Source organism: Carassius gibelio, chromosome A23 (assembly GCF_023724105.1).
Source record: "Carassius gibelio isolate Cgi1373 ecotype wild population from Czech Republic chromosome A23, carGib1.2-hapl.c, whole genome shotgun sequence".
NCBI lineage: Eukaryota > Metazoa > Chordata > Actinopteri > Cypriniformes > Cyprinidae > Carassius > Carassius gibelio.
Genome location: NC_068393.1, coordinates 15,681,892 through 15,706,309, shown reverse-complemented (window position 1 = coordinate 15,706,309; position 24,418 = coordinate 15,681,892). Strand labels below are relative to the sequence as shown.

The following is a 24,418-nucleotide window of genomic DNA, read 5'->3' as shown; positions in this document are numbered from 1 at the left end:
GCTTTTCTTCTCTGACTTACACAAACATGATTATATGCAAAAAATCTCCACCAACCACAATGTACCGCAGGTGTTGATGTTATATATAGTAATTATTACATTTTTAAGACAGCTAGGTCTTGTTAATATTCACAGTTAACTTGCAGGATTTACATATTGCACACACACACACACACACACACACACACACACACACCTGCCACTGATCATCAAGCTCTGCATTGTGTGTATATTATGTCTTCTCAATTATTTCTCCAATAAGTAAATGCATTGTAGAGTACACTGCCCCTTAGTGGCCACTTTATATATTTTTTAAGGTTTTGCACTCTATTAATATAAGCTAGACTGAAACCCAGCTTCAGGATTGAAAGTTTTGCATTTTCATAAGGTTTTTTGTTTGTTTTGGTTCCTCTGCACTACCATGCAAAACTTTGGAGTACGTAAGAATATTATATATATATATATATATATATATATATATATATATATATATATATATATATATATATTTTTTTTTTTTTTTTTTTTTTTTTTTTTTTTTATGTTTCTAAAAGATCTGATGATCACCAAGACTGCAATGGTTTAACCAAAAATGCAGTAATTTATGTGAAACCTTATTTCAATTTAAAATAACTGTTTTAATGTTTTAAAATATTTTTTTTATTCTAGTGATGACAAAGCTGAATTTTCAGCATCATTACTCCAGTCTTCAGGGTCACATGATTCCTCAGAAATCTGCTGAAATATTTCTTCTTATCAGTGTTAAACAATTGTGTTGCTTTTTGTGTTCTTTGCTAAAAAAGAACAGTACTTTGGAACTTGACTTGATTAATATATTTGGCAGGGCTCTTGATATTGGTATTAAAGGTGAAGAGTGCAACAGAAAATACAACAACTTTTAATTCCAAAATACTTTCTCCAGCTTGTAAAATGCTTACAGAAAACCATTTAAGGGCTGATTTATTTTTGTTTGTTTCTGACAACAGCTTTGGCTCAACCAATGCCATGAGTTTGGGGTGGGGCTAATATTTATCTGAACAATGACGGATGAGGAAAAGTGTGCTGTAAAACTTTTTGAAGTAATCATATTTCATCTGGAGTCGTTAATGATGCAAAAAATGGCACACTTCACTGTTAAAGGTTTTTAACGCACTAAATGAACTGATGAATTAAATTTCTCCTGCAATAAATTGCTCCAGTTATATAGTCTTGCAACATACCTCTTCAACTGTACTTGCTCATTCTCATTCCCCTCTTTATATCTGTTTGTGCCTGCAGGTCAGACCTCTCCCGTGAAGTCTCTGAAACCTGTAAGTTCAGCTAAATGTCTTTTAATTACTCAGTGTTTGGGATTTAATTTAGACACACTATGGGATTTTGATGTAATGAAGATGAAACAGGATGAATTATTTATCTGCCTCTTTCTGGGTTCTTCTGCGAAGCGTGTTTCGTGCAGTCATACATTATTCACGGAGCAAGTGCCAAACGCTATAATGTTATTTTAAGAGCAGGATGTGGTTAATCACTCTGAGGCAAACACAAGTTTCAGCAGCAGACATCACTGCTGAGTCAACAGGGCCCTCAGGAGCGTTTCTCATACAGGCTCGAATGATGATTATCTGATTTAGAGCAGGTTTTGTTACATTGTGTTCAACGTGAATATAAACATTGTGAGTCATAAGGACACGTTTTCAAAGAAGGAAATTACTGCTTGATTTGTACATGATTAAACAGATCTTCCAGTCAACTAATGATGTAAAATGATGACAGAATTACCATTTTTGGGTGAACAATGCCTTTCGTATTGAGAGACGTCCATGTTTGGCATAGTACTTGGGCTGTACTGTTGATGAATATTTAGTAATGTTTCTTCTGTTCATTTAGATCACTCCAGCTATTCCCAGTACCCAGAAGCAGGACATTGCCGCCAGTTCTGTCAGTACTGAAACTCCCAGTGCGGCTGAGCCTGGGCCCCAGTCCCTTCCTTTCCCTCCTCATGCCATCCGCTCCAGCTCCCCAAAACTGGACCCGTCTGAGCTCTACCTCAAGTCTAAAGCCCTGCTAGACAGCAAACGTGAGTTCAGCCTTGACTTTTGGGAGTTAGTAGTGGTCATGTGAAACAGATTTGCTGTTTAAGCTGTTGTATTTATGGCTGACAGCTAATTTTGCTTTTTTTTTTTTCAGCCATCAACACTAAAGAACTGGACGTGTTTATCAGGAGGAACCAGGAGACTGGATTTGGGTTCAGAGTGCTGGGTGGAGAAGGACCGGATCAGCCAGTAAGCGTTGACGTGCTTTGTAGTGTTTCATTACCATATTGTCACAATGGGAAATGATGTGACCTTCAACCATGCCATCTATCTTTAGGTGTACATTGGTGCCATTGTTCCTCTGGGTGCCGCAGAAAAGGACGGGCGTCTGCGGCCTGGAGATGAGCTCATCTGTATTGATGGCGTTCCTGTCAAAGGCAAATCTCACAAACAAGTTCTGGAGCTCATGACCAACGCCGCCCGCAACGGGCAGGTGATGTTGACCGTGCGCAGAAAGCTCACCTCTCCAGGTTTGTACCCTGCTGTCATGTATTGTGATAACTGCATGCTTGTGTTTATGTTCTGACAGCCATAGAAATCCTCCAGAGGTTTGTCATATCCAACCATGTCTGAAAAAAGATCCACTCCCTGTGGGAACTGAGCGATTCGCTCCATTAGTTCTGATTAAAGGACCGAGTTGAGTTATAAAATAATAACCACAAAATTAAAATTTAATGACCACTGTTTTCAGTCAAAGCAGAAGACTATTTAACAAAATAATGACACAATGCACTGAGTAACTATAAAAGAAAGACGCCGTGAGACAACACACACTGGGTAATTTGGGTGAAAAAAATTAGGTTATGAAGCCATTATGAAATTTGGCTTTATGCCTCATAGCAGTTTTTTCAACACTTTCATAATATTCCCTTTCAGTTTTGTTAAAGCACACTGGGATTTTGTTCGTTTGTTTTACTTCATGTTGAGCATTGGAAGAGATTTTTGCCAAATATGTTTCTTAGTGAATCATCAGACCCAGATGGAATCAGGCAAACTGTTTAAAAAACAATACAATAGGTGAAAGTCTAAAATTAGCTCTAGGAAAGCAAAATTTGGCTTTGATGAGTATCTAAAACAATTACTTGCCAATGACCAAACACTAAGTAACAGCAAAAAAAAAAAAAAAAAAAAAATCCCACCTCACTTATACATAAACAATCCCGTTGTGATATAGAGAATAGATTTCTATTTAATTTAGAATTAATTTGTAACTATGTTACTTACCTATTTACTTAGCACACGTGTGTGTGTGTGTCTATATATGTGCATATGCATTTTCTTTTTTTTTTTATCTTAATCTGATAAATATCTTATTCTGATGTATGTGACCTGGGGCTAATTTTGAGCTGCAGGCAAAAAAATAAATAAGAATTTACAATTACATTTACAAAATTACATTTTGGTCAAATTTGAGGTTTTCACAAAATCCCAGATAGCTCACGTACGTTTGCAAGATGTCTGTTAAAGGTCGCTTCATCTGGAAAGCATATGCTTTGTACAAACATCTGATAGACTTCTTTAAGATATCAGTTTTACATGGAATCTAAATCATAAACATTGAACATCTATTTGACATCTGATAGAAAATGTCCTTTAGATGCATCACAGATGAGCAAACACTCAAAAAAGCATGTGCATAAAGATGCGTCTCTCGGTCTTCGTTCATTTAAACTCTGAATATTGCATATGCTTGAGCAGAAAGAGAGGAAGATGATGGGGGTCAACCACAGGTCCCACATGCTCCAGCGCTGGTCAACGGCTCTCCCAAACCGCCCCTCATCGAGGTGTCCGGCCACAGTCACCCTCAGCCCTACGACGTCACTCTTCAGCGCAAGGACAACGAGGGCTTCGGATTCGTCATCCTCACCTCTAAAAACAAGCCTCCGCCTGGAGGTTAGAAATGATTTTCAAAGCTTGTTTCCTCTCCTTGTGTGTCTCTGTCTGTCTCTCTGTCTCACCCCACCCTAATTTTCAAGCTTTTTGCTACTTTGCTGTCAGCTTCAGAAAGTACAGATTGTTCTGCTGCATTAGATGTGCAACTACAGACTCAAAACATTGTTGAAAATGTGCCTGAAATCTACACTACATATTTCTTCTATTGCTTGAAAGTGTGATCTACTGTACAATGCAGTTACAATAATATGATCAAAGCTAGCTTTACTGTAAAGTATTACAGTAATAAACCCAGAGCTGTAACAAAAACACTTATTTGGATATAATGGCTATTACCATTAGCTCTGAATAAGGACAAACGCTGTGAAGGTTTATAGGATTTATATATAAATTTATGCTGTAAAGTTGAAAGTGTAGTTTGATGTCTTATGCTGGGCTTCGTAATTTTAACATTGAAAAAGTACTTTTATTTACACTTTAAATTACCATATATAACCTGGCATGTTCATTTCATAGTTTACGTACTGTGTAATGCAGGGTGTTTTTCCTGATCATGTGACACATCTGTAAATCTTTGAGAATAATCAGATTTATTTATACGTATCAGTTTCCGGAGTTATCGAAAGCACTTCTCAGTGTCTGTCAGTATATCTAAGTTGTATAAATGAAATAAGCATTGATCTCTGTCTGTCCTCAGTTATCCCACATAAGATTGGTCGCATCATAGACGGCAGTCCCACAGACCGCTGCGGTCGGCTGAAAGTGGGCGACCGCATCTCTGCTGTGAATGGCCAGTCAATTATTGAGCTGTCGCATAACGACATTGTGCAGCTCATCAAAGAAGCTGGAAATGCTGTTACCCTCACGGTGGTGCCTGAGGAGGGTAAGCTTTTGGGGAAAATATATTTTCTCTTCATTATTTTGGTGAACAGTGAGCTGATGAAAGGATGCAGCAGATTGCATACGTATTTGTTTTTTGTAACATTCAGTTAGGTAAAACATTTGACTTTGAGGATTAAAATTGAAACTTGGGATGGAGTTGTGTGTGTGTGTGTGTGTGTTTCTGCCAGACTGATAATCCTGTTTATTTTTCAGAACACAGCGGACCTCCGTCAGGCACTAGTTCAGCCAAGCAGAGCCCATCTTCCCAGCACCGAGCCGTGGGACAGCAGCCTGCCAACCGAGATGACAGGTACAAGCTTTATCCAGACGGCCAGATCAATCACTACACACACAATCACAGTCCTTACAGTCAACATACAAACCTTTTACTGTTTCATTTCAAAAAGTCCCAATGTATGACTATTAATTATTATTTTAAGAGCTATGAGATGAGATGAGATAAAAAATCAAAAATCTACTATTTGACTTCGGAACAAAATATTTTTAATTTCCAATAAAATTGTAATTTTGAGATTTTGTTGTTGTTGTTATATGTAAGATACATAAAATGAGAAACAAGACAAAGTAAATGACCATTTAATTCTAACATTCCAAAACAATTCAGTGATTTAAAAATGTGATGGAAGTTCCACTGTGAATAAACATTTTCATAATGTTCATGATCAAAGTTTTCTGTGATGCATGTACACAATTGTTCAGTTTGGGGTCAGTAAGGATTTTATTTTTTTATAAATTAATACTTTTATTCAGCAAATATGCATTAAATCGTTTAAAAGACATTTATATAGTACAGACATTCATAATGTTACGAAAGATGTATATTTCAAATAAGTGTGTTTTTTTTATATAAATGTATTTTAGATTCCACAAAAATATTAAGCATCGCAGCTGTTTTCAACACTGACAAATGTTTCATGAGCACCGAATTATTAGAGTGATTAGAGTCAAATTAGAATGATTTCTGAAGGATCATCAAAACCCAGCTTTGCCATTCAGGAAATAAATTACATTTGAAAAGAAAACTCTATTACAGTTAGTCTACGTTAACAGGAGACTTTCAAAAAATCTTAGTAACACCAAATGCTTGAATGGTTTGTGTATGTCCAAATAATATAAATTAACAAATAATATAGCTAAAATGTATTGTCTTTTATACCTGCAAAAAACAGGGCCCAAGTTAGGAATGTACGCATCCTGCCCTCTCTACTTCTACATCTTTCCAATTTCAATGACCTCTCTCCATTACTCTTCTGTCAAGAACGCTCAAGAGCTCTCTTTTCATTTGGGTTCCAAGCACATGGTCCAACTCATTCTTTTCAGCATAAAATTGAGTAGACTTGTTGTGAACTCACTCTATAGTCAAGGTTCAGATAAGACGGGCAGCCACTGTCAAAGCTTTAGCCCACAATTAAGAGCAACAAAAGGATGTAATGAGCTCCGCAGACCATTGAGGTCCTGAAGAGTAGCTCGCAGCCTCTTTGTAAGAATCATGATCATGAACTCACATGAACAGAAACGCTCTTAGCTGCGCTGGATAATATGACGATGGGTGAAGGGAGATGCTTTCATTTGTGCACCAGTTCATTAAATGCCCTAAAGCAGCATTTAATTGTGTGTCATTTAGGAATGGCGTAGAAACGGAAGAGAGGAAAGACACTGTGACCCGAGCAGAATACAAATCTGTCGTCTCCTCAGGACCAAAGCAGGTGAAGTGTAAAGGAGACAATGGCAGTTCTTCAAGTAATAATTTGTGTAGTAATAAGAGTTCGCACATTATTATGTAACTGACTTAAATGCTTGATTTTTATGCAGCTCACGTTTTATGAAGATTAAATTAAATTTAAAACTTTGAGATGGAAGCATTTGGGGGATTAATATTATACACACATTGAGGAATAATACTATAGGCTACAGTGACTTTATGAGCTATGAAATGAAGGAAATGTTTAAAAAAAAGTAATATATAATGCTAATGACAGTGTTTATATGCAAATCAAGTGTCGTTTCTCATTAGCACGGACAGGTGTGGTAGAGCAGCTTGTTTTTGCACTCAGAATAGAATGTTGTGATATATTTAGTGTTTTAGCAAGAAATGTGTGATTATATATTTGCATAGTTCAGTGACTCAACAGTGCAATTAAATGTAATGTGAACAGTCTTAGGTTGAAGTTAGACTGTGTTGAACTGTATCTTTTCAAATGCAAAAAAAAAAATGTAACTGATCTCTCTCTTTTCAGGGCTGTTATCCCGTGGAGTTAGAGAGAGGACAGAGAGGTTTTGGCTTCAGTCTGCGAGGAGGGAAGGAATATAACATGGGCCTCTTCATCCTTAGACTAGCTGAGGACGGTCCCGCACTGAAGGATGGCAGGATACATGTAAGTTCTCATGACATTAACACATAATACACAAAGAACCTTAATGAAAAAAAAATATTATACAGTTAAATTATATAACAAGTAAAATAAAAATAAATCAGTGGTTCTTGTTAACATGACAGAGGAATCTGTGTTTGTAACTTCACAGGTGGGAGATCAGATTGTGGAGATCAACGGTGAACCCACACAGGGCATTACACACACACGGGCCATTGAGCTCATCCAGGCCGGGGGCAGTAAAGTGGTGCTGCTTTTGAGGCCCGGACTTGGCCTGGTGCCTGATCATAGTGAGTCTATTTAATACCTGACCTCTCAAACAATGAACGGCAATGAACCGACATAACTGAGAGACGTTCTCCATCCCAAACCACCTCTTTAAGTTTAAGAAGTGCAGCAGAGCTCATTTGAATTCCGTCTGCTTCATGAACTGAGAAAAATCAGTTCCCTCAAGCCTGCATGTTCCCTTCTGAGAAACAAATCAATTCTGAAGATGGGTTTGTTTTCTACTGCTGTTTCAAAAGCCATTGAAAATGCACTGTGACTGTTATCTTTCCTCAACAGAGTGTTTTCTAAAGGTACTTCATGCAACATGTGTCCTCTTGTTCAGAACATTATTATAAAATGGTCATGTAGAGTATAACCACGGTGGATTTAGTGAAATATTACAATCATCATCACACTTACCTTTATATTGCCTAAACATAGCATGCATATTGATCAAACACTAATTGCCAAAATAGATAAGTATGCACACGATTACTCAATAATTAGTGAATGAGGACTATTACGTGATTTGGGTTTGTTGGTCATATGCATGTTATGTCAGACCTTCCTATCTTCATGCATTGCTTGTCACTCTTGCTTCCTGTCTCAATTTTTGCTGGTTTCTTTTTCTGTCTGGGCACTGTTCTCTGCACCTCTTTCTCTTTCTCTCTTCCTGATTTAGGTCTGAACTCTTCCTCCTCCACATTGTGCTTCCACATGAAACCAGAGCATCACTAAAGGCTTCTCTGCTTTTCTTGGTCTGTCCCTATAATAACTTTGGTAAACTTTGCATTCCTCCTCTATGCTTATTTTGTGTATGTGCAGATTTTTTCTCCTTTCCTTTGCCTTAAAATTAACCTTATGCTTTTGAATGTCACTAAAGAAAAGAAGGAAACATCAGTGATCACAATTCATGATCATATATTTCTATATAAACACACAGTAATGACTAGCCATTTAGATCAGTTTCTTTTTTTTGTGATTTTATTTTTGTTCACATTTTTATTAAACAATTATCACATAAGTTGTTGCTTTAAGTCAATGTAAATTTAAATAGGAAAGATTTACGAAGGATTTACAGTACAATATTTTTAAACCAACATTTTTCCAAGAACCCCCTGGAGTTCATGTGCCCTTAGTTGGGAGAACTGCTCTGGAATGATGCTATGTGACCAAATATATTTCTTACCAGACAGTTAAATGACAAAGAAATTGAAACCCATGTCAGGAGCCACCGGCTTGGTTTAATTTTCGGTTCTTGTTGCTTCACGTCCGGCGGCGTGACATTTTTATCTTGAGAGAAAATAGCAACTTTTCCATTCTGGGTCTAACTCTTTCTCATAGCCGGTTTCAGCTGCTCAATATGTCACTGTATCTGGAGGCCAGAAGCCACTGAAGACTGAAAACTGTGACAGTTCAATTGAGAATCATGTCTCTGCTGAAATGCATTTCAGAAGACTGGTTAATTATGTTCAGTCTATCAGGGGTATTCTGCAGATTTGCTAAATCCAATTTGCAATGTTTAAACATGCACTCTGTCATTTTTTTTTTCCTTCATTAAAAAGTTTTACACAAAGAAATGAACAGCACATTTTAAAAATATATTTCAATTACATTGTACATTCACTCCAGTCATACTGTATCAGTAGTCTAATATTATTATAGGCTATAATAATTCTCCCTGTTATTATACAGTTTCTTTTAATGACTAAATTAATCATGGTGTGATTGCTACATCCATATCACAAGGTTTCAGTATAACAGCTGACCGGCAAAGAATAATAGGTACACCTTATTTATTTAACCCTCTGGTATTGTTCATTTGGGAGTCACACTTCACGGTCCAAACTGACTGAACACCTGAAATGTAACTTTTTTTATTTTCAGTGAAATCAATCTAACATATTTTGGGTTAATAATATTTTTTCTTCTTTATTTTGAGAGAATTTAATGATACTAGTTAATATTTCTGCAATAGTTGTGTTAAAGGTTTTACCATTGAAAAGAATAAAAATAATATTATTCTAATATTTTTAGATTACTTTTCCATTATTGCAGTATTTCATGTTAAAATAGAGACAATGCCTGTAAAATGTACATTTTGAAGGCAGATTAGCCATCTGGTGCCAGTAAAAAAAGAAAAACCTCTGCAATTCCATGGTTTAGCCACTAGATTCCTATGTAGCTCTAAAAGGCTTATTAAGTGCTGGAGTAAGTTTTAGACATGAATACTTTTTTCTATTAAGTTGTGGATTTGGATGAATATTTAGTCAATCTTAAAGACAACCTTTTGTAAAGGTTTAGATTTTTTCTTTGTCAGTTTTTGCATTACATTTACTAGTCAAACTACAGTCAAACCCAACACAGAGAAAACATTTAGTTACACATAACATCAAAATTCAACAAAAATGAACAGGAATGCTTTATCAGAGGTTAATCAATCTGATTTCAACCTCTCATTTGAGTCTTACAGCTCAAGTTTTCCATATTGTAACAGCAGCATCAGTTAATTTGTGTTTCTGTTTTATTCTCTTGATGCTTAAGAGTGTAACCCCTTCCTTGGTGTCTGTGTTTTTACTGCGTTGTGACTGAATTATTGATTTGATTTCACACATTTGCAAAATCATGCTTTGTGTTACAGTCACACTAGTTCATATACACGTTTGTTTGTATTTTGCACTCTTGATATTTTAGTGACACTCTTTTAGTTGCAGTGCAAAGATTTGTAGATTGTACACACAAAAAATTATCTGTATTTTCATATTGTTGCATATTTCCCATTCATTTCCAATGGCTGTAATTTTTGACCACAAACATCACTATTGTTTAAATTGTTTATTTATTTATTTTTTTCTGGAAAGTGTCCTTGAGTTTCGTACCATTCTGATAAAATAGCGATTTTATTTTTTTTATTTCAAAACTTTTTTTTTTTCGGTCTAAAATTGACCGAACAACACCAAAGGGTTAAACAAAATATAAGAAAAACAATATGAGGTTGATTAAAAAGGTTTAATTGGTTATTATTACAGAGAAAAGACTAAATAAATAAACAAACAAACAACAAATGCACTGCCATTCAAAAGTTTGGGGTCAATAAAATCTTTCTAATGCTTTTGTAAGCCATTTCTTATGCTCAACAAGGCTGCATTTATTTGAAAAATACAGAGAAAAAAAACTGTAATACAGCAAAATAGTATTACAATTTAAAATATATTTTTTTCTATTGTAATATATTTTTAAAATACTTTATTCCTGTAGTACCAAAGCTGCATTTTTTAATCCGCATCCATTACTTCAGTCCTCCATGTCACATGATCCTTCAGAAATTATTCCAATATGTTGCTTTGATGCTCAAAAAACATTTCTTCTTATAACAATATTGAAAACAGTTTTGATGCTTAATGTTTTTGTGGAAACCATAAAAAAAAGTTAAAAACACCTTTATTGTCACTTTTTATCAATGTAGTGCATCCCCGCTAAATAATATAATTTTATTCAAGAAATATATTTCTCAAAAAAAAATTCTTACTAAATAAAAAGACTGACTAGCACTTTTACATGGTACAAAACAGATTGAGTGCATTTTCAGAATAATTGGTTTTATTATCTTTTCCTATCTTCTTACAATAATAATTACCATGTTTTGTGTTTCAGATGTTAAAGATACAATGACAGGTCCATCTGCAAACTCTCCAAGGTATTCTGCATCCAATGAGCCGTCGACACCAGCCTCTTCATCCTTCATCTCTCACTCCCCTGAGGTCAACCCCTCTCCACCTGAGGAGTTCTTCTTTGACCCGATGGCTGCTTCGCACAGACAACTTCACCAACATTACAGAGACGCCAAAAAGCAAACAAGAAAGAGCGACACAAGCATGGGTCATGACAACCATGACAGTTTTACACTCCCCCAGAGACAGGATGGGAAAGAACGCCCAAGGAGTCCAAAAAAGACTCTAAACATGGACAACAAGAATGATCCTAGTGGACAAGTAGCTCGATCCCCAAGCCCCATGAAGACCAAGAAGGAAAACGCTGGGATCAGACAGGAGTTGCCTCAAAAAGCCACTGATGGATTGAAGCCTGGAAGTAGATACAAAGACGAGGACACTATGCACAAGCAGGACATGGAAACAGGAGAAATCAGACCCGAGGTCTCAAGAGGTGGCAAGACAGCAGAACCTCAGCGGTCTGAAAGCAGTACTCTCAACCTGAAGGACCACAGAGGACGAGACAGGCCTCGAGGGGAAGAGGATATCGAGGGTGTCCCTCAAGAGACTCCCCAGAATGGGAACCCTACCACCAAGAGAGGCCCTATAACCCCAGGCCCCTGGAAGGTGCCCCGCTCTGCAAGGATTCAACCTCCAGTGCATGGAGTCTAATGCGTTTGGGAGCAGCTATTGATGTCCTCCAACAATACGAGCCTCAAATTTTGTTTTGTGCCAATCAGACTGCAGCTACAAACTTGTCCATGTCTCTTTGTTCCTGTGGCGTTAACATGAAGGATGCTTTTCTTTGAAGGTTTAAAATTGTCTATTAACGTGTATTAAAAAGATAGGTCACCAATAAATGAATAGTCTGTCAGCATTTATCAGCCGCCTTGATGTTAAAAATCCGGTATGACTGCAAAACAAAAGAAGATATTTTGAAGGATGTTTGCCACTAAACCAATTTGGTTACCATTGACTTCTATTGTATGGACCATTAAATCTTTGAACTTCCACAGAAGACAGACAGACACACAGACATACAATGACTTTTCCAGAGATACAACGGTCCTCAAGATCCAGTCCTGAGAAGTGACTTTGTGTAGGCTGTGCATTATTTTTCTTTTGGTGGTGAATTTCTGACATATCCATCTTTAAAAGACCAGAAACTTGTGGTTAAGTATATTGTTTACTACTTGTGTGTTGATAAAGACGCATATGTAATTTATTGAAATGATTATGATGATATAAACAAATACATGTATAGAGGTATAGAGATTTGTATCCATTCTGATACGTCTTTCGGCTTCCTAACAAACACATATTTTTTCACAGTGCTATAGCTTTTACAGTTAATCTCGGTGGAGCATTTGCAAGGTTGTACATTTGGGATCAAATGTTTGCTCATATCATTAGAAGGTGAAGCAGAACTATAGGAGAAATTCAGATATATTTTTGCATACTATACAATCAAACATTATATTTTTTCTTATTCTTTTTAGCACATCGAATGATTCATACTGCATTGTTTTCCCAATATTGGGACTTCATATTCATTCAAAGTGTCTTTATGCGTCTTTCAGACCATCCTATAAAATGTCAAGATGCTGTCTTATATCCAAGGGAAATGTAGCTCTGAATTATGTTATTCATCAGGTTCTTAAAGCCTCAAACAACTGGCACAGATTTAGACACAAGATATAACAATGTCCAATATCTTTTTTCCATAACAGTATTTTTGAAATACCATAAATATTAAGTGTCCATATGGGCAGAGCAGACATCAGTCATACATTACATATGCTACAGCGCTTCTATAATTTGTCATGATGAAAAATGTGAATACTTTTGTAATAAGGTTCATGATTGCTTCTTGATCATTAAACGGGTCGTGAACTGCCTATTTTTATTTTGTATGGTTCTAAGGTCCACTTATAATGTTCTCAAGATTTTTACATCAAAAACATCATAATTTAGCAGTAATAGGCTATTTTCTTTCCTGCTTTGACCCCCCTCATCAGAAAACTCTGTTTGAATTCACTGGCTTCGATATAAGCTGTTTTTAGAATCATGAAGAAGTTTTGAGTTCTGAAACTTGCAGGATGTTTTTATAGTACATCAGCCTCTTATGTCAAAAGATCAAGGGAATTTTGATTTCTCAGTTCATGACCCTTTTAAATCTTCAAAATTTTGTAGCTTGTTTCTCAAGTGCAATGATCCTCAAACACTTTCCTGCAGAGCTTAGCTCCAACCATAATAAAACAAACATACCTGTGGTTTTCTAATGATCCTGAAGACACTGATTAGCAAACTCAGGGTTGTTTGATTTAGGGTTAGAGCTAAACTCAGCAGGAAAGTGGATGTCGCTAGCCAGATTTGAGGGTCACTGCTCTTGTGCATCTCATGTCATGAGGTTGTATGTATGATACTGTGGCCTTGCATTGCTTTATCTTACACAAAAAAGCCTTGTGGTCTCTACATTGTGGTAGTTGTAAATGTTTATATAAAAAAAATAATACAATGTACAGCACCTGTATAAAATTGCCTTTGTGAGGGGAAAAACAAGAGAAAAAAAATCTATAAATCGCCCCATTATTTTTTTAAGTAATTGAGAGTATAAGCATATATATAGAGAGAGCGAATGGTTAAAGAAATGAATCTGGTCATGACCTTCTGTTCATGCACTGATGAATAAAGATTTACTGAAAAGTGGCCTCTTTTGATCTTTTAAGTTCCTGAACTCCTACATTATTTAACATTAATGCAAATGCACTTTTGGTTTCATTGCATTTAAGGGGATGTTCACACAAAAGTGATGGGTTCAAAATCCGTCAACAGGTTCTTTCAAGCAGTTCATTTTAAAAACACTGTTCGAAAATCGATTCAGCGATTGCTTTGTAATTAAGTCATCACTAGGTCTCATCACAGTATATTTAAGCAGTAAAACATTGCAATAGAGTCACATGTGGACACGTTTTATTTACATTTTATTGATTTAAACTTATTTTCTAACATCTCAGATAGCACATGCACATCTGCAAGATGTAAGATTTACAAGACTGTACAAACATCTGATGGATGTCTTTAAGATGTCAGTTTCTACGTTATAAACATCTTAAAGACATTTTCCAAACGTCGATTTGACATCTGATTGGAAACTATGTATTGCAGATGAGCAAACATGGAAAAATTGGGTCTTGCAGGTGTCAAATAGACGTCTACGCGATGTACGTGTGCTACCCATAGACAGGTGCTACCAGGGTATTGCCCTCAATTTATAAACTTATAAAAATTTATATTTATCAGAATCAGAATTTATATGAATTTATAAACTTATAAAAATTAATATTTATAATCTAAATATAATTTTCATGTACAATAAAACACTAAAATTAACTTTAAACTTGGGAAAGATTTGACATTTAAAAATAAGTAATAAGCAAAAAAAAAAATTAGTCCTTGTTAAAAGAATCAGTGAGCTGTTGAATCGAAAGAATTAAAAACCGATTCACTCCGATTCGTGAACAAATCGTTTATGTCAGTTCTGTAAACATTATTGGAAAAAATCCGAATAACAAGAGCGATTCGTTCACGAATCAGACATGCTATTTTTAATTTGACACGCCGACTAAAAAGTGCAACTCTCATTCCGCCAATAACAGGCAGATGCGACGCAATATCCGAGGACGTCCTTCAAATAGCCCAAATAGCAAGAAAGCATTCCGTGTAAACGCCCCCTAGAGAAATCCAACACCGTGCGATTACTATCTCCAGGATGTTTTGTTTTGCTCTTTCGTTGGTTGTGAGCTCAATGCCGAGCGCATTTATTTCCTCTCAACGAAACGGAACCGCCCTAACCCTGAAGCTACTTCAGCATTACGTCAGTCTCTGGCCGCGGTGCGTGCAGCAGCGCACGCATACCTTGAACCACAGCAGTAAAGAAACATCACTACCCACAAAGCTACCGATTGTCCGCATGCGCGCTCCGAGCAGGAAAACTACAAACGCGTGAGCTCCGATTGGCTAGGGACAAAAGAACTACAGCTCCCAATAGACATGCGCAAAAGTCCCTCTTAAAGTCTTTTAAATTTACGTGCAAAATGGCCGCTCAGGTCGATCTACTGCGCGTCAAAGTAGAGGAGAAGAGCAGGGACAGCTTTGACAAAGCCACCAAAGAGAAGAAAAAGAAGAAAAAACGCGAATGTTCGCCGTCCGATGACAAACCCGATAGAGCGGAGAACGAAGCGAAGAAAATAAAGCTACAGCACCACCAACACAATCACCAACATGCCCAACAACAAGCGCATCCACCGCACCAACAGAACGGCCAAGCGCGCAACTTCAGCAAAGAGCAGGCACCTGTGCAACACCGCCATCATCAACACCATCACCTCCTCGGCTCCAAGAAAGAATTACCTCCGGGCTGGCCGCCGCGAAAAGTGACACCAGCAGCCCACGTCCCGCGGAAGACGGTCCTGCCGCCTTCCCCGCTGTTCACTTTCACGCCGCTCAAAGTAGCGAAGGCCGAGACCCCCAATAACAAGCCCAAACACATCGAGAAGGACGCCAAACTCAAACCCAAGAAGGAAAACGCCGTGGCGAATGTTAAAGTGGGGGAATGCAAAAAGAAGAAAGGTAATTGTAACAGCGTTTACACGTAAGCCAAATGATTTTACATTACTGGCTGGCTTCCAACTTAAAAGTGAGCGGAGAAAGTGCTGTTAGCTGCGCTGCTAACCCATGCGCGAGCACGCTTGTGTGAACGCCCCCATTCACTCGAGCGCAATGTACTGAGCAGAAATGTTAAATATAATCGAGGAAGAAACTTTTAACAGCTGAAAAGTATATTTAAATGAAATGCAAATTGATATCATTTCTCTGTTTTGTATTAGAGACGTTCTCCTCACGTCTGTCACGTGTAACGTTACTGTTAACTAAAATCGCTGTAACTACATTAATCTGTAAATATTAACACGATACCATAATAATACCGTGTTTTTACATACAATTGTCTTCCGGTACCTTATATACTGTATATGATGATCGTTCTGTACTGTATTATTATGCCAAATTTTACAAAACAACTGTATGCTGTGATCCTAGGGGCTAATGTGGGTCAGACCAGGCTTAATTTAATCTGACTTTTATATGCACCATTAGCACAGAGCAGCCTCAACTCGGTTGTGTAAAGATTTGAAAGTCAGTAGTATTACCATACTATTTATTCCCATCTTGGTACCATGGAACTGACACACTTTATTAAAAAAAAAGATTTAATGTGAGTTAGTTAATAACAGTAACTGTAGTACTTATGGTATTGCCCCCAAAACTGTGGGCAGTGGTTACCATAGTACATTTATTTAAATCTAGTAGTAGTAGTAGGAAAGTCTTAACAGAGAGAACTTATTTCTGGTCCACCAAATGTCCAGAATTGCTGGATATCTGGTAAGAATTTGGTAATTGATTACTAAGAAGTATTTACAAAGTTTTAAAGGAGCCACAACACTTTTTTTGTGTGTTTTTTTTTTATTTATTTTTTTATGTTTACAATTTTACATCGGTAAAGACTAAGAAGCTATGAACTATTAACTGTTTTTCAATGTCTTCTATCTCTATTGATCTTTTCAGAGCCCCATAGTGAGAATGGCAAAACCCAGACACTGGAGGAATACCTTTTAAAGAAAAAGAAGAAGAAGAAGCGGCATCGTGAAGACGAGCGTGGCAAAAAGTTGCACATACACAACAAAGAGGTCCAAACAGTGTGTACAGGATTGACAGGAGACGCTCTGCCATCTTCTGAAGACTCGGTGTTGCATGTGTACATCAAAGATGAGAAGCCATGTCCAGACTTAAGTGAGTACTGCACTCCCAAGGCTGAGAAGAAGCCGTTCCTCTCACCCCAAGACCACTACATCCGAAGCTCGTGGCTTCAGACCAATGGCTCCTTCAGCAGACTGATCCATGAGGAAAAGCAGCCCAATGGAGGGGCATCTGTACTACACGCATACGCAGATGAACTGTCTTTACTGCAACCGGGGGACACTGAAAAATTTGCCCAGGAGTTTCTGGATCTCGCCTTTGCTGAGCATCCTAAAGGAGCCGCACGCTATGCTCTCGCTGTGGTGCACGGAGCGGCTGCCTACCTGCCCGATTTCTTGGACTACTTTGCCTTCAATTTCCCAAACACACCCGTCAAGATGGAAATCCTTGGTAAAAAGGAAATTGAGACCACCACGATTGCCAACTTCCACTCCCAGGTAGGATGACGCTTTCCACTCAATGTAACCTGGGTTGGGTTGTACCTTCAAGTTGTGGCTTGTTTTTGGCAGGATAGATTATGATACCATGCATGTGTAGCTCGCAAAATGAAGTCCATGTGTTTATTTAGCCTTTCTCACTTCTAGAGAACTTTTAAAACTGCTGCATTTATTATTTACACAAGTCAGTGACTGTTCAAAGTACACTACCGGTCTTTAGTGATGCAGACCAAATTTGCCCGGAGTCAAACTTTTCTACCATCTCTGAGATTCTACAAACTCGTATTATTGAATTCATTCTTGTAAGAAGCTCAGTTCAAGGAAGTTGTTTTCATTTCTTCAAATTTATGGCAGTCTGAACCCCATGTCATTGTAGATCTTGCCTCAAGCCCCATTTACACCAAGGACGATAACTATGTTTACATTTTTGTTCTAACTAGATGAGATTCATTGAGGAAATATAATTGGAATCAGTTTCACAGAGTTATTTTTGTTTTCCAGTTGATAAATTACAAAAACATTGACAGCCAATCAGAGTCCATCTGATTTGATAGAGCTTGAGCATTTAAGGCAACAGACGACATAACCGGAGCCAGTGCTTATAATTAACACAACATTATTGTTTCATTAACGCTAATGTAGTTATCGTTCTCTGTGTTAATGGGACTTGTTTTGTTTCATGAAACTTCCGAAAGCGTGTGTTAGGATGTTTTCTTGGCTCTGAAGGGCTTTCATGTTGCAGGTGAGCCGAACGTACTGCTCTGGGACATATAGAGCTGGTCCCATGAGGCAAATCAGTCTGGTCGGTGCAGTAGATGAGGAGGTGGGCGATTACTTCCCTGAGTTCTTGGACATGCTTGAGGAGTCTCCGTTCCTGAAGGTTAGGACTCAATCTCTCACAGATGAGTTTGTTTGTAAGGCTTTGTGCTGAAGGTGTTTTGTAGTGCAAATTAGTTTCAATTCACTGTTTGCCAGCAGAATTTTTTTGCGATTTGGACCTAGATAAATGGTGTCATCTTGCACAGTTGTGTAAAGGATTTTGTTTGCATCCCCTTACATTTAAATACCCCATAACATCAAAATTGGAAATTTGTGGCTTTTAGTCCATGTTTATTTGCTTCGAGGTGTGTATTTACCATTTGAATGTTATTACAATTAAAAATAATCTATATTTATCTGAACATATTATAAAATGTATTTTATTCCTGTGATATAATTTACAGCAGAAAGTCTTCAATGTCAGAAACCACTCTAATATACTGAATTGGTGTTCAAAAAAACATTTCTTTATAATTATTAAATATGCTGTTGTGATATTTAATATTATTGTGTAAAAATATTAGAGTGCCCACCAGAAGCCAATAATAATGTTATGGCCGATTCACATTTATTAATTTAATAACTGATATGCATTCCTAAGCAAAAGCAAGTTGCAAGTCATGAGTTCGATCTCAGTGTACTGATTCAGTGGGGACTGTCAGCACAGAAAATCAAACTCTTCATCCAGTCGTTTCTTGCCATTCATACTTTCAGACAGTGGTCAGGGAAAGGCTACATTATTGTTTTAACTTCCCGACATAAGTTTCAATTGTCTATGCAGATGACTTTGCCATGGGGCAGCCTTTCTAGCCTGAAGCTTGACTGCAGGTCTCAGAGTGATGATGGTCCCATCATGTGGGTGAGACCAGGAGAGCAGATGGTCCCCACAGCCGATATGCCCAAATCTCCATTTAAGAGACGAAGGTATGTGCTTTATTCTTGAACTGCAAAAGAAAAGTCCTTTCTCATAGAGACATTTTTTAAAACTGTTTGTAGCGCCTCACAAAACCCTTTCATTTTGGTTGTAGATCAATGAATGAGATCAAGAACTTGCATTACCTCCCAAGAACCAGTGAACCACGTGAGGTGCTCTTCGAGGACCGGACGCGAGCCCATGCTGATCATGTTGGCCAGAGTTTTGACTGGCAGAGTACAGCAGCTGTGGGTGTCCTGAAAGCAGTGCAGTTTGGGGAATTGTGAGTGCAACCATCTGCCATGCAGAAACATATGTACACGGAAAAAGAGACAGATGAAATGACCTTTGGTGTCCTCATCTCCTATAGGAGTGACCGGCCACGAGTAACCAAAGATGTGGTCTGTTTTCACGCTGAGGACTTCAATGAGGTTGTTCAAAGACTTCAGCTGGACCTGTATGAGCCACCTGTGTCACAGGTAGGAGCTGTGTTACTGCTTAACAGATTTTTCATGTGTGTGTTTATATTAGTTCTGGTTAACATGGCATTTTATCACATGAAGTATTAATTGTTTTGTTTTACTACGCAATCACTGACGCATAGCAGTGTGTATTTTAAGTACCGTGTTTTCCAGTCTATAAGTCACACTTTTTTTTCCATATTTTGCCTGGTCCTGCGACTTATATTCAGGTGCGACTTATTTATCAAAGTGAATTTGACATGAACCAAGAGAAAACATTACCGTCTACAGCCGCGAGAGGGCGCTCTATGCTGCTCAGTGCTCCTGTAGCCTACACTAAGTAGCATAGAGCGCCCTCTCGTGGCTGTAGACACGAGAAATGTTTTCTCTTGGTTCTAGGTTCAGTCCAGTGCGACTTTTGTTTTTTTTTCTCATCATGACGTATTTTTGGGCTATTGCGACTTATACTTGGGTGCGACTTACAATACGAAAAATAGGGTATATAACCATATAGTCTGTCTGTTACACTGCATGTTTCAGAGCAAAGCATGTCACTGTGATCATTTACACATGGCAGCTCATGCTCCAGTGTTTTAAAGAGCCACACAGATGGGAAATCAAAAATTACCTGTATTACAGTGTATGATGTAGCTGTCTATCAGTGTAAACAATGTGCAAAGTAATTAAACCAAAAAGTACACGATTTATAAAGTTATTGGCTTCTAAAGTAAGGAGTCGACTCTATATATACATACACACATACATGCATGCATACATACACACACACACACTCACACAGGATTCTTTATTCTTTTTTTTCTTCTTTTTTTTACAGTTCAGTTGTATTGGAACAGTAATATATTTATTGGAAATAAATGATAGTGTTGTTATTATACAGTCCCACTTAGAGCTAGCAATCCTAAAGGCAATCTCAGATAGTTTTGGTTAATAAGAAAATACCATGTTTATTTGAGGATACCTTTTTTATAATGAGTTAATGAATTGAGGTTATATTTAGTCACATATGATATAATATCACAATCTGATCTGATAATGCCACGTGGCATTGGATAAGCAGTAACTTATTCAAGATCCTGAACAGGTGTGGAGATAATATACAGGTATAAAATAGCATTCCCATAATGCCCCTCTCTCTACAGTGTGTTCAGTGGGTGGATGATGCCAAACTCAACCAGTTACGGCGAGAAGGCATCCGCTACGTCCGCATGCAGCTCTGTGACGACGACATCTACTTCATCCCTCGCAACGTGATCCACCAGTTCAAAACCGTCTCAGCCGTGTGCAGCCTCGCGTGGCACATACGTCTAAAGCAGTACTACTCTGAGGAGGAAGAGGGGGAGAAAACAAAGGACTTTAAGACCAAGGATCTGTGCTCCACATCATGTCCTTCCCCCTCGTCATCCCCTGTTCACCCGGACACCAAAGTCACCTCTTGCGCCCAGCTACAAACGAACACGGCACAAGGTGGAGTGGCCAAAACAGATGAACTGGTTTTCCAGAGGCCCGCAACGCCACCCAGAGAGCCGCAGCCCGCGCCTCCACAGCCGGCTAAATCCGCCCACACTGTTTCTGCCACTCTCTGTTCGGAGCCCGGTCCTGTTCCAGCACCCTACCCTCTGTCCTCGCCCACACCAGAGCAAATGCTTCCACAGGTTCCCACCAATTCTGCATCAGACTCCTCACTCGACGGCAGCAGATCCTCAGATTTCCCCAAATGACTTCAGAACTCTTCCTTTTGCAGAGGGATGGCGTTTCATTTCACCTTGCAGACTTGACTGACATTCCACAGTGTAAAAAAGGTATATCTGGACTTTGCCTAAAAATGATGAAGACTGTATATTTTTCTTTCTTTTTTTTAGCTCTTGGTTAAGAAAATGACCCCACGAGTACTTTTTAGGTTTTTCTCAGCCAAAGTATTTAATTTGAAGTATATTTTTGCTGATTATTACTCCGTATTGTTTTGTATTTGTTTATATATTATTATAAATGAGATGAACGTGTCTCTCAAGAGGGACTTTTCACATTTCCCAGGGCATCATGTGCATCATCTGCTAATTGGTTTTTACAGAAAAATACAAGGGGGAAAAAGTGCCTGTCACAAGTGGAGAGCAGCAGTCATATGTTAAAAGAGAAAAGTAGTCATATTTTTTCCCCCGTGTTGTAATGTCACTGAACTGAAGTATATGACGTACTAGTGAGTAGGTGTCAGTTTAAAATTAGACACGTTTGCTTTTTCATTAATCATTCTCTGGTTTGCTTGAAGGAAAATTCATTTTTTTTTTTTGACTAATAGCAGTAATTATAAAAGAGCAACCTGTGCATTGCCTCTCATGAATGCAGGAAATATGATTTGGACTTCACAAGAGGATTGTTCATTTGTTTGTTAATTTTAATTATTTATTTTTGTCCAAAATTGTTAGTCTTTTAAGATCGGTCATTAATTAATTTGTCATGTTTGTTTTCTGTTTGTATTGTATGCAGAAGCCGTTGTGCTTTTTATGTTTTTATTTCGGACTAGGAAGACATATTCCATCAAGTCCGGAAATTAGCTGAAAACTGGATGGAAATGTAAATAACCAAACCTACACTCAGGGGCAACATACTGATGCCTTTTCATTTGGTAAAGTCTTCTTCTACTTTGCTTTAAAGTTTTATAGCGGTCTAATCCATACATTCAGATTATTGGGTTTTGATTGAACCTGTAATTCTGACGTGTTTGGAGGAGCTTCATGTAAAGAAAAAAGTCTCTTGATTCAAATGGATCATCTAAATAAGGTTCACTTCATATCTTTACACAATTCTGCTCATACTATCAGAGTAGTTTTAGTCACAACGGAAAGATCTTTTTAAATCATACTTTGATTTTGTTAATTATTCTCTAAACTTCTGTTTTTGACTGTCATTGACATTGTCACCACTTTTTTAAAAAAATGAGCCAAATTACAAAAATCTTGTTGCTTTGGCCATTTAAAGCTTTTGTTGATTAAGATAATTTGTTCTCCCTAAAAATCAGTCAGTGCAAATGTGAATTAACGTAATATACATTAACAAGGAATAAATAAACTCTTGCTCTTCCCATTATTTGCTACCGAAGTCAAACCCAATTTTTTTCTCTTTCAAGAAAGCATTTGATATTATTTTATGGAAGTAGAAGCAGAAGGTGTATGGTCCAGTGCTCTTGCATAACACTTGTTTCCTATGTGTTTTAACTAAAGTTGTCTATAGTTTTTATGATAAGCATTCTGGGGTGATAATGCTATCCTACATAGTTGGATGAGTGCAATTTAGCTTTCACTTTCTGAGTGTAGTTGCGTGTCCGTAATGGTTTTGAATGGGATTAAGTCTTAAAGCAGGCATTCAGTGTTTTTGAAAGGGTTATGGGCAGTAGTTGTGCTTCTCTGTTGACGCCAAGTATTGCTAATGACTGATTTGAATGTAATTTCACACCAGCAATCAGTCGACATTGATTATGGTTTCCACAAAATTATCTAATGGCTTTCCCTAATCAAATTCATCCTTCTATAAAAGAGTGCCTTTCATTGAGTCTTTAATTATCTGCATTTAAGCAAACTGATGTTATTCGAGTTGTACAAAGCATTAATTGTGATGGAATTTCGTAAAGTCTGGCAATAATTGGATATTTATTATCTAAAAAAAAAATCATGCTTGCTCTGGGATACAACTTCTGCTAATCCAAAAGCAACTGGCGGTGATAATTTTTACTGGCCACCAAATGTAGCAAATGCAAACAAAAATAAATAAAATTGGTGGTAAATTACCTATAGTCAATTCAGAACCACGTGCAATAGGATCAAATCATATATTTTTCCCCCTGTTTTTTTTTTATTTATTAGGATTAGGATTGTATGGACAGGTGTGAAAGCCTAGACAAATATCATTTTCCCTACTATTCAATGGCATTTCCTCCGGTACAGATCCTGCAGATTAGCGGTTTTGCTTTATGAAAGAAAGCATACTTTCATACTTTCACCAAGAATACATTTCGAGGTGTCTTTAACACCAATCCATTAAGATGAATCTTCCCATATATACAGTTTCAGATGTTTTCCACTCCGCAACACACGATGCTTTTATACCTTAAGGTTTCATGTTATATTAAACATGATGTTTAGCGTTCTATGTTTCTTCTGAATTTTGGCAGCTAGTTTCTTTTTTTTATGTGTGTGTGTTGATCAGGTTTTGATGGTCGTTTGTAATATAGGAAAAATCCACTTAGGGATCAAGGCATGCTCTGTGTGTTTGATTCTTTATTTTCTCTGTTGAAATTTGTATAAAGGGTTTCGATTTCAGTGATTTTTAAGGACTAATTAGATGGTCAATTATGAACATAGTCAAAGTAATGTTTTGTAAATGCTAAGTTACATTTAATAGAACTGTCGTGGATCTTTTCAATTGTGTAAAAAAATGCAATGGAATGCATAGACTTTTTTTCTGTATTTTTTTAAATAAACTATTTTATGAGTGTACTAAGATGAAGCTTTTCTTAAAGGGGATCATTCACTGCATCAGAAATTAAAAACACTAAAACAGTTGAATACAGTCACAAACTGTAAACTTGATAATAGATATTCACAATCTTCTGTCGTTTATCATCCCTTTCAGACTTATACAGCAGCAAATGCACTGTTACCAAGTCCATCATTGTGTGACATAAAAAGGCTTGATTGGCCACGGTTACCTGCATCTGTATAGAT

At 37.4% G+C, this 24,418-nt stretch overlaps 2 protein-coding genes across 7 annotated transcripts in view; both read left to right on the top strand.

The window, feature by feature from the left end:
• Nucleotides 1-13,941, top strand: part of LOC127944214 (membrane-associated guanylate kinase, WW and PDZ domain-containing protein 3) — a 120,378-nt gene extending 106,437 nt beyond the window's left edge. For all 6 annotated transcript variants that reach the window (XM_052540070.1, XM_052540069.1, XM_052540068.1 and 3 more), the window contains 11 exons: nt 1,279-1,310; nt 1,885-2,074; nt 2,185-2,279; nt 2,368-2,560; nt 3,789-3,983; nt 4,681-4,866; nt 5,079-5,175; nt 6,511-6,592; nt 7,124-7,261; nt 7,410-7,548; nt 11,180-13,941. In XM_052540070.1, the coding sequence (XP_052396030.1) occupies nt 1,279-1,310; nt 1,885-2,074; nt 2,185-2,279; nt 2,368-2,560; nt 3,789-3,983; nt 4,681-4,866; nt 5,079-5,175; nt 6,511-6,592; nt 7,124-7,261; nt 7,410-7,548; nt 11,180-11,907 (2,075 nt within the window). In that variant the 3' untranslated portion in view covers nt 11,908-13,941. The remainder of the gene's footprint in view (nt 1-1,278; nt 1,311-1,884; nt 2,075-2,184; nt 2,280-2,367; nt 2,561-3,788; nt 3,984-4,680; nt 4,867-5,078; nt 5,176-6,510; nt 6,593-7,123; nt 7,262-7,409; nt 7,549-11,179) is intronic.
• A 1,309-nt stretch (nt 13,942-15,250) lies between these two features.
• Nucleotides 15,251-24,190, top strand: LOC127944221 (lysine-specific demethylase 9). The gene is made up of 7 exons (XM_052540079.1): nt 15,251-15,867; nt 16,861-17,489; nt 18,232-18,369; nt 19,090-19,232; nt 19,337-19,504; nt 19,592-19,700; nt 20,843-24,190. Exons 1-7 carry the CDS (start codon nt 15,333-15,335, stop codon nt 21,419-21,421), a joined length of 2,301 nt encoding a protein of 766 aa, XP_052396039.1. The 5' UTR covers nt 15,251-15,332; the 3' UTR covers nt 21,422-24,190.
• Nucleotides 24,191-24,418: the final 228 nt, after the last annotated feature.

Bases quoted from the DNA above. Each gene is read 5' to 3' on its own strand.
- LOC127944221 (XM_052540079.1), top strand. From the start codon at position 15,333: ATGGCCGCTCAGGTCGATCTACTGCGCGTCAAAGTAGAGGAGAAGAGC. The intron at 15,868-16,860 runs GTAATTGTAACA...TGATCTTTTCAG, and splicing joins GGAATGCAAAAAGAAGAAAG to AGCCCCATAGTGAGAATGGC. The intron at 19,505-19,591 runs GTGAGTGCAACC...CATCTCCTATAG, and splicing joins GCAGTGCAGTTTGGGGAATT to GAGTGACCGGCCACGAGTAA.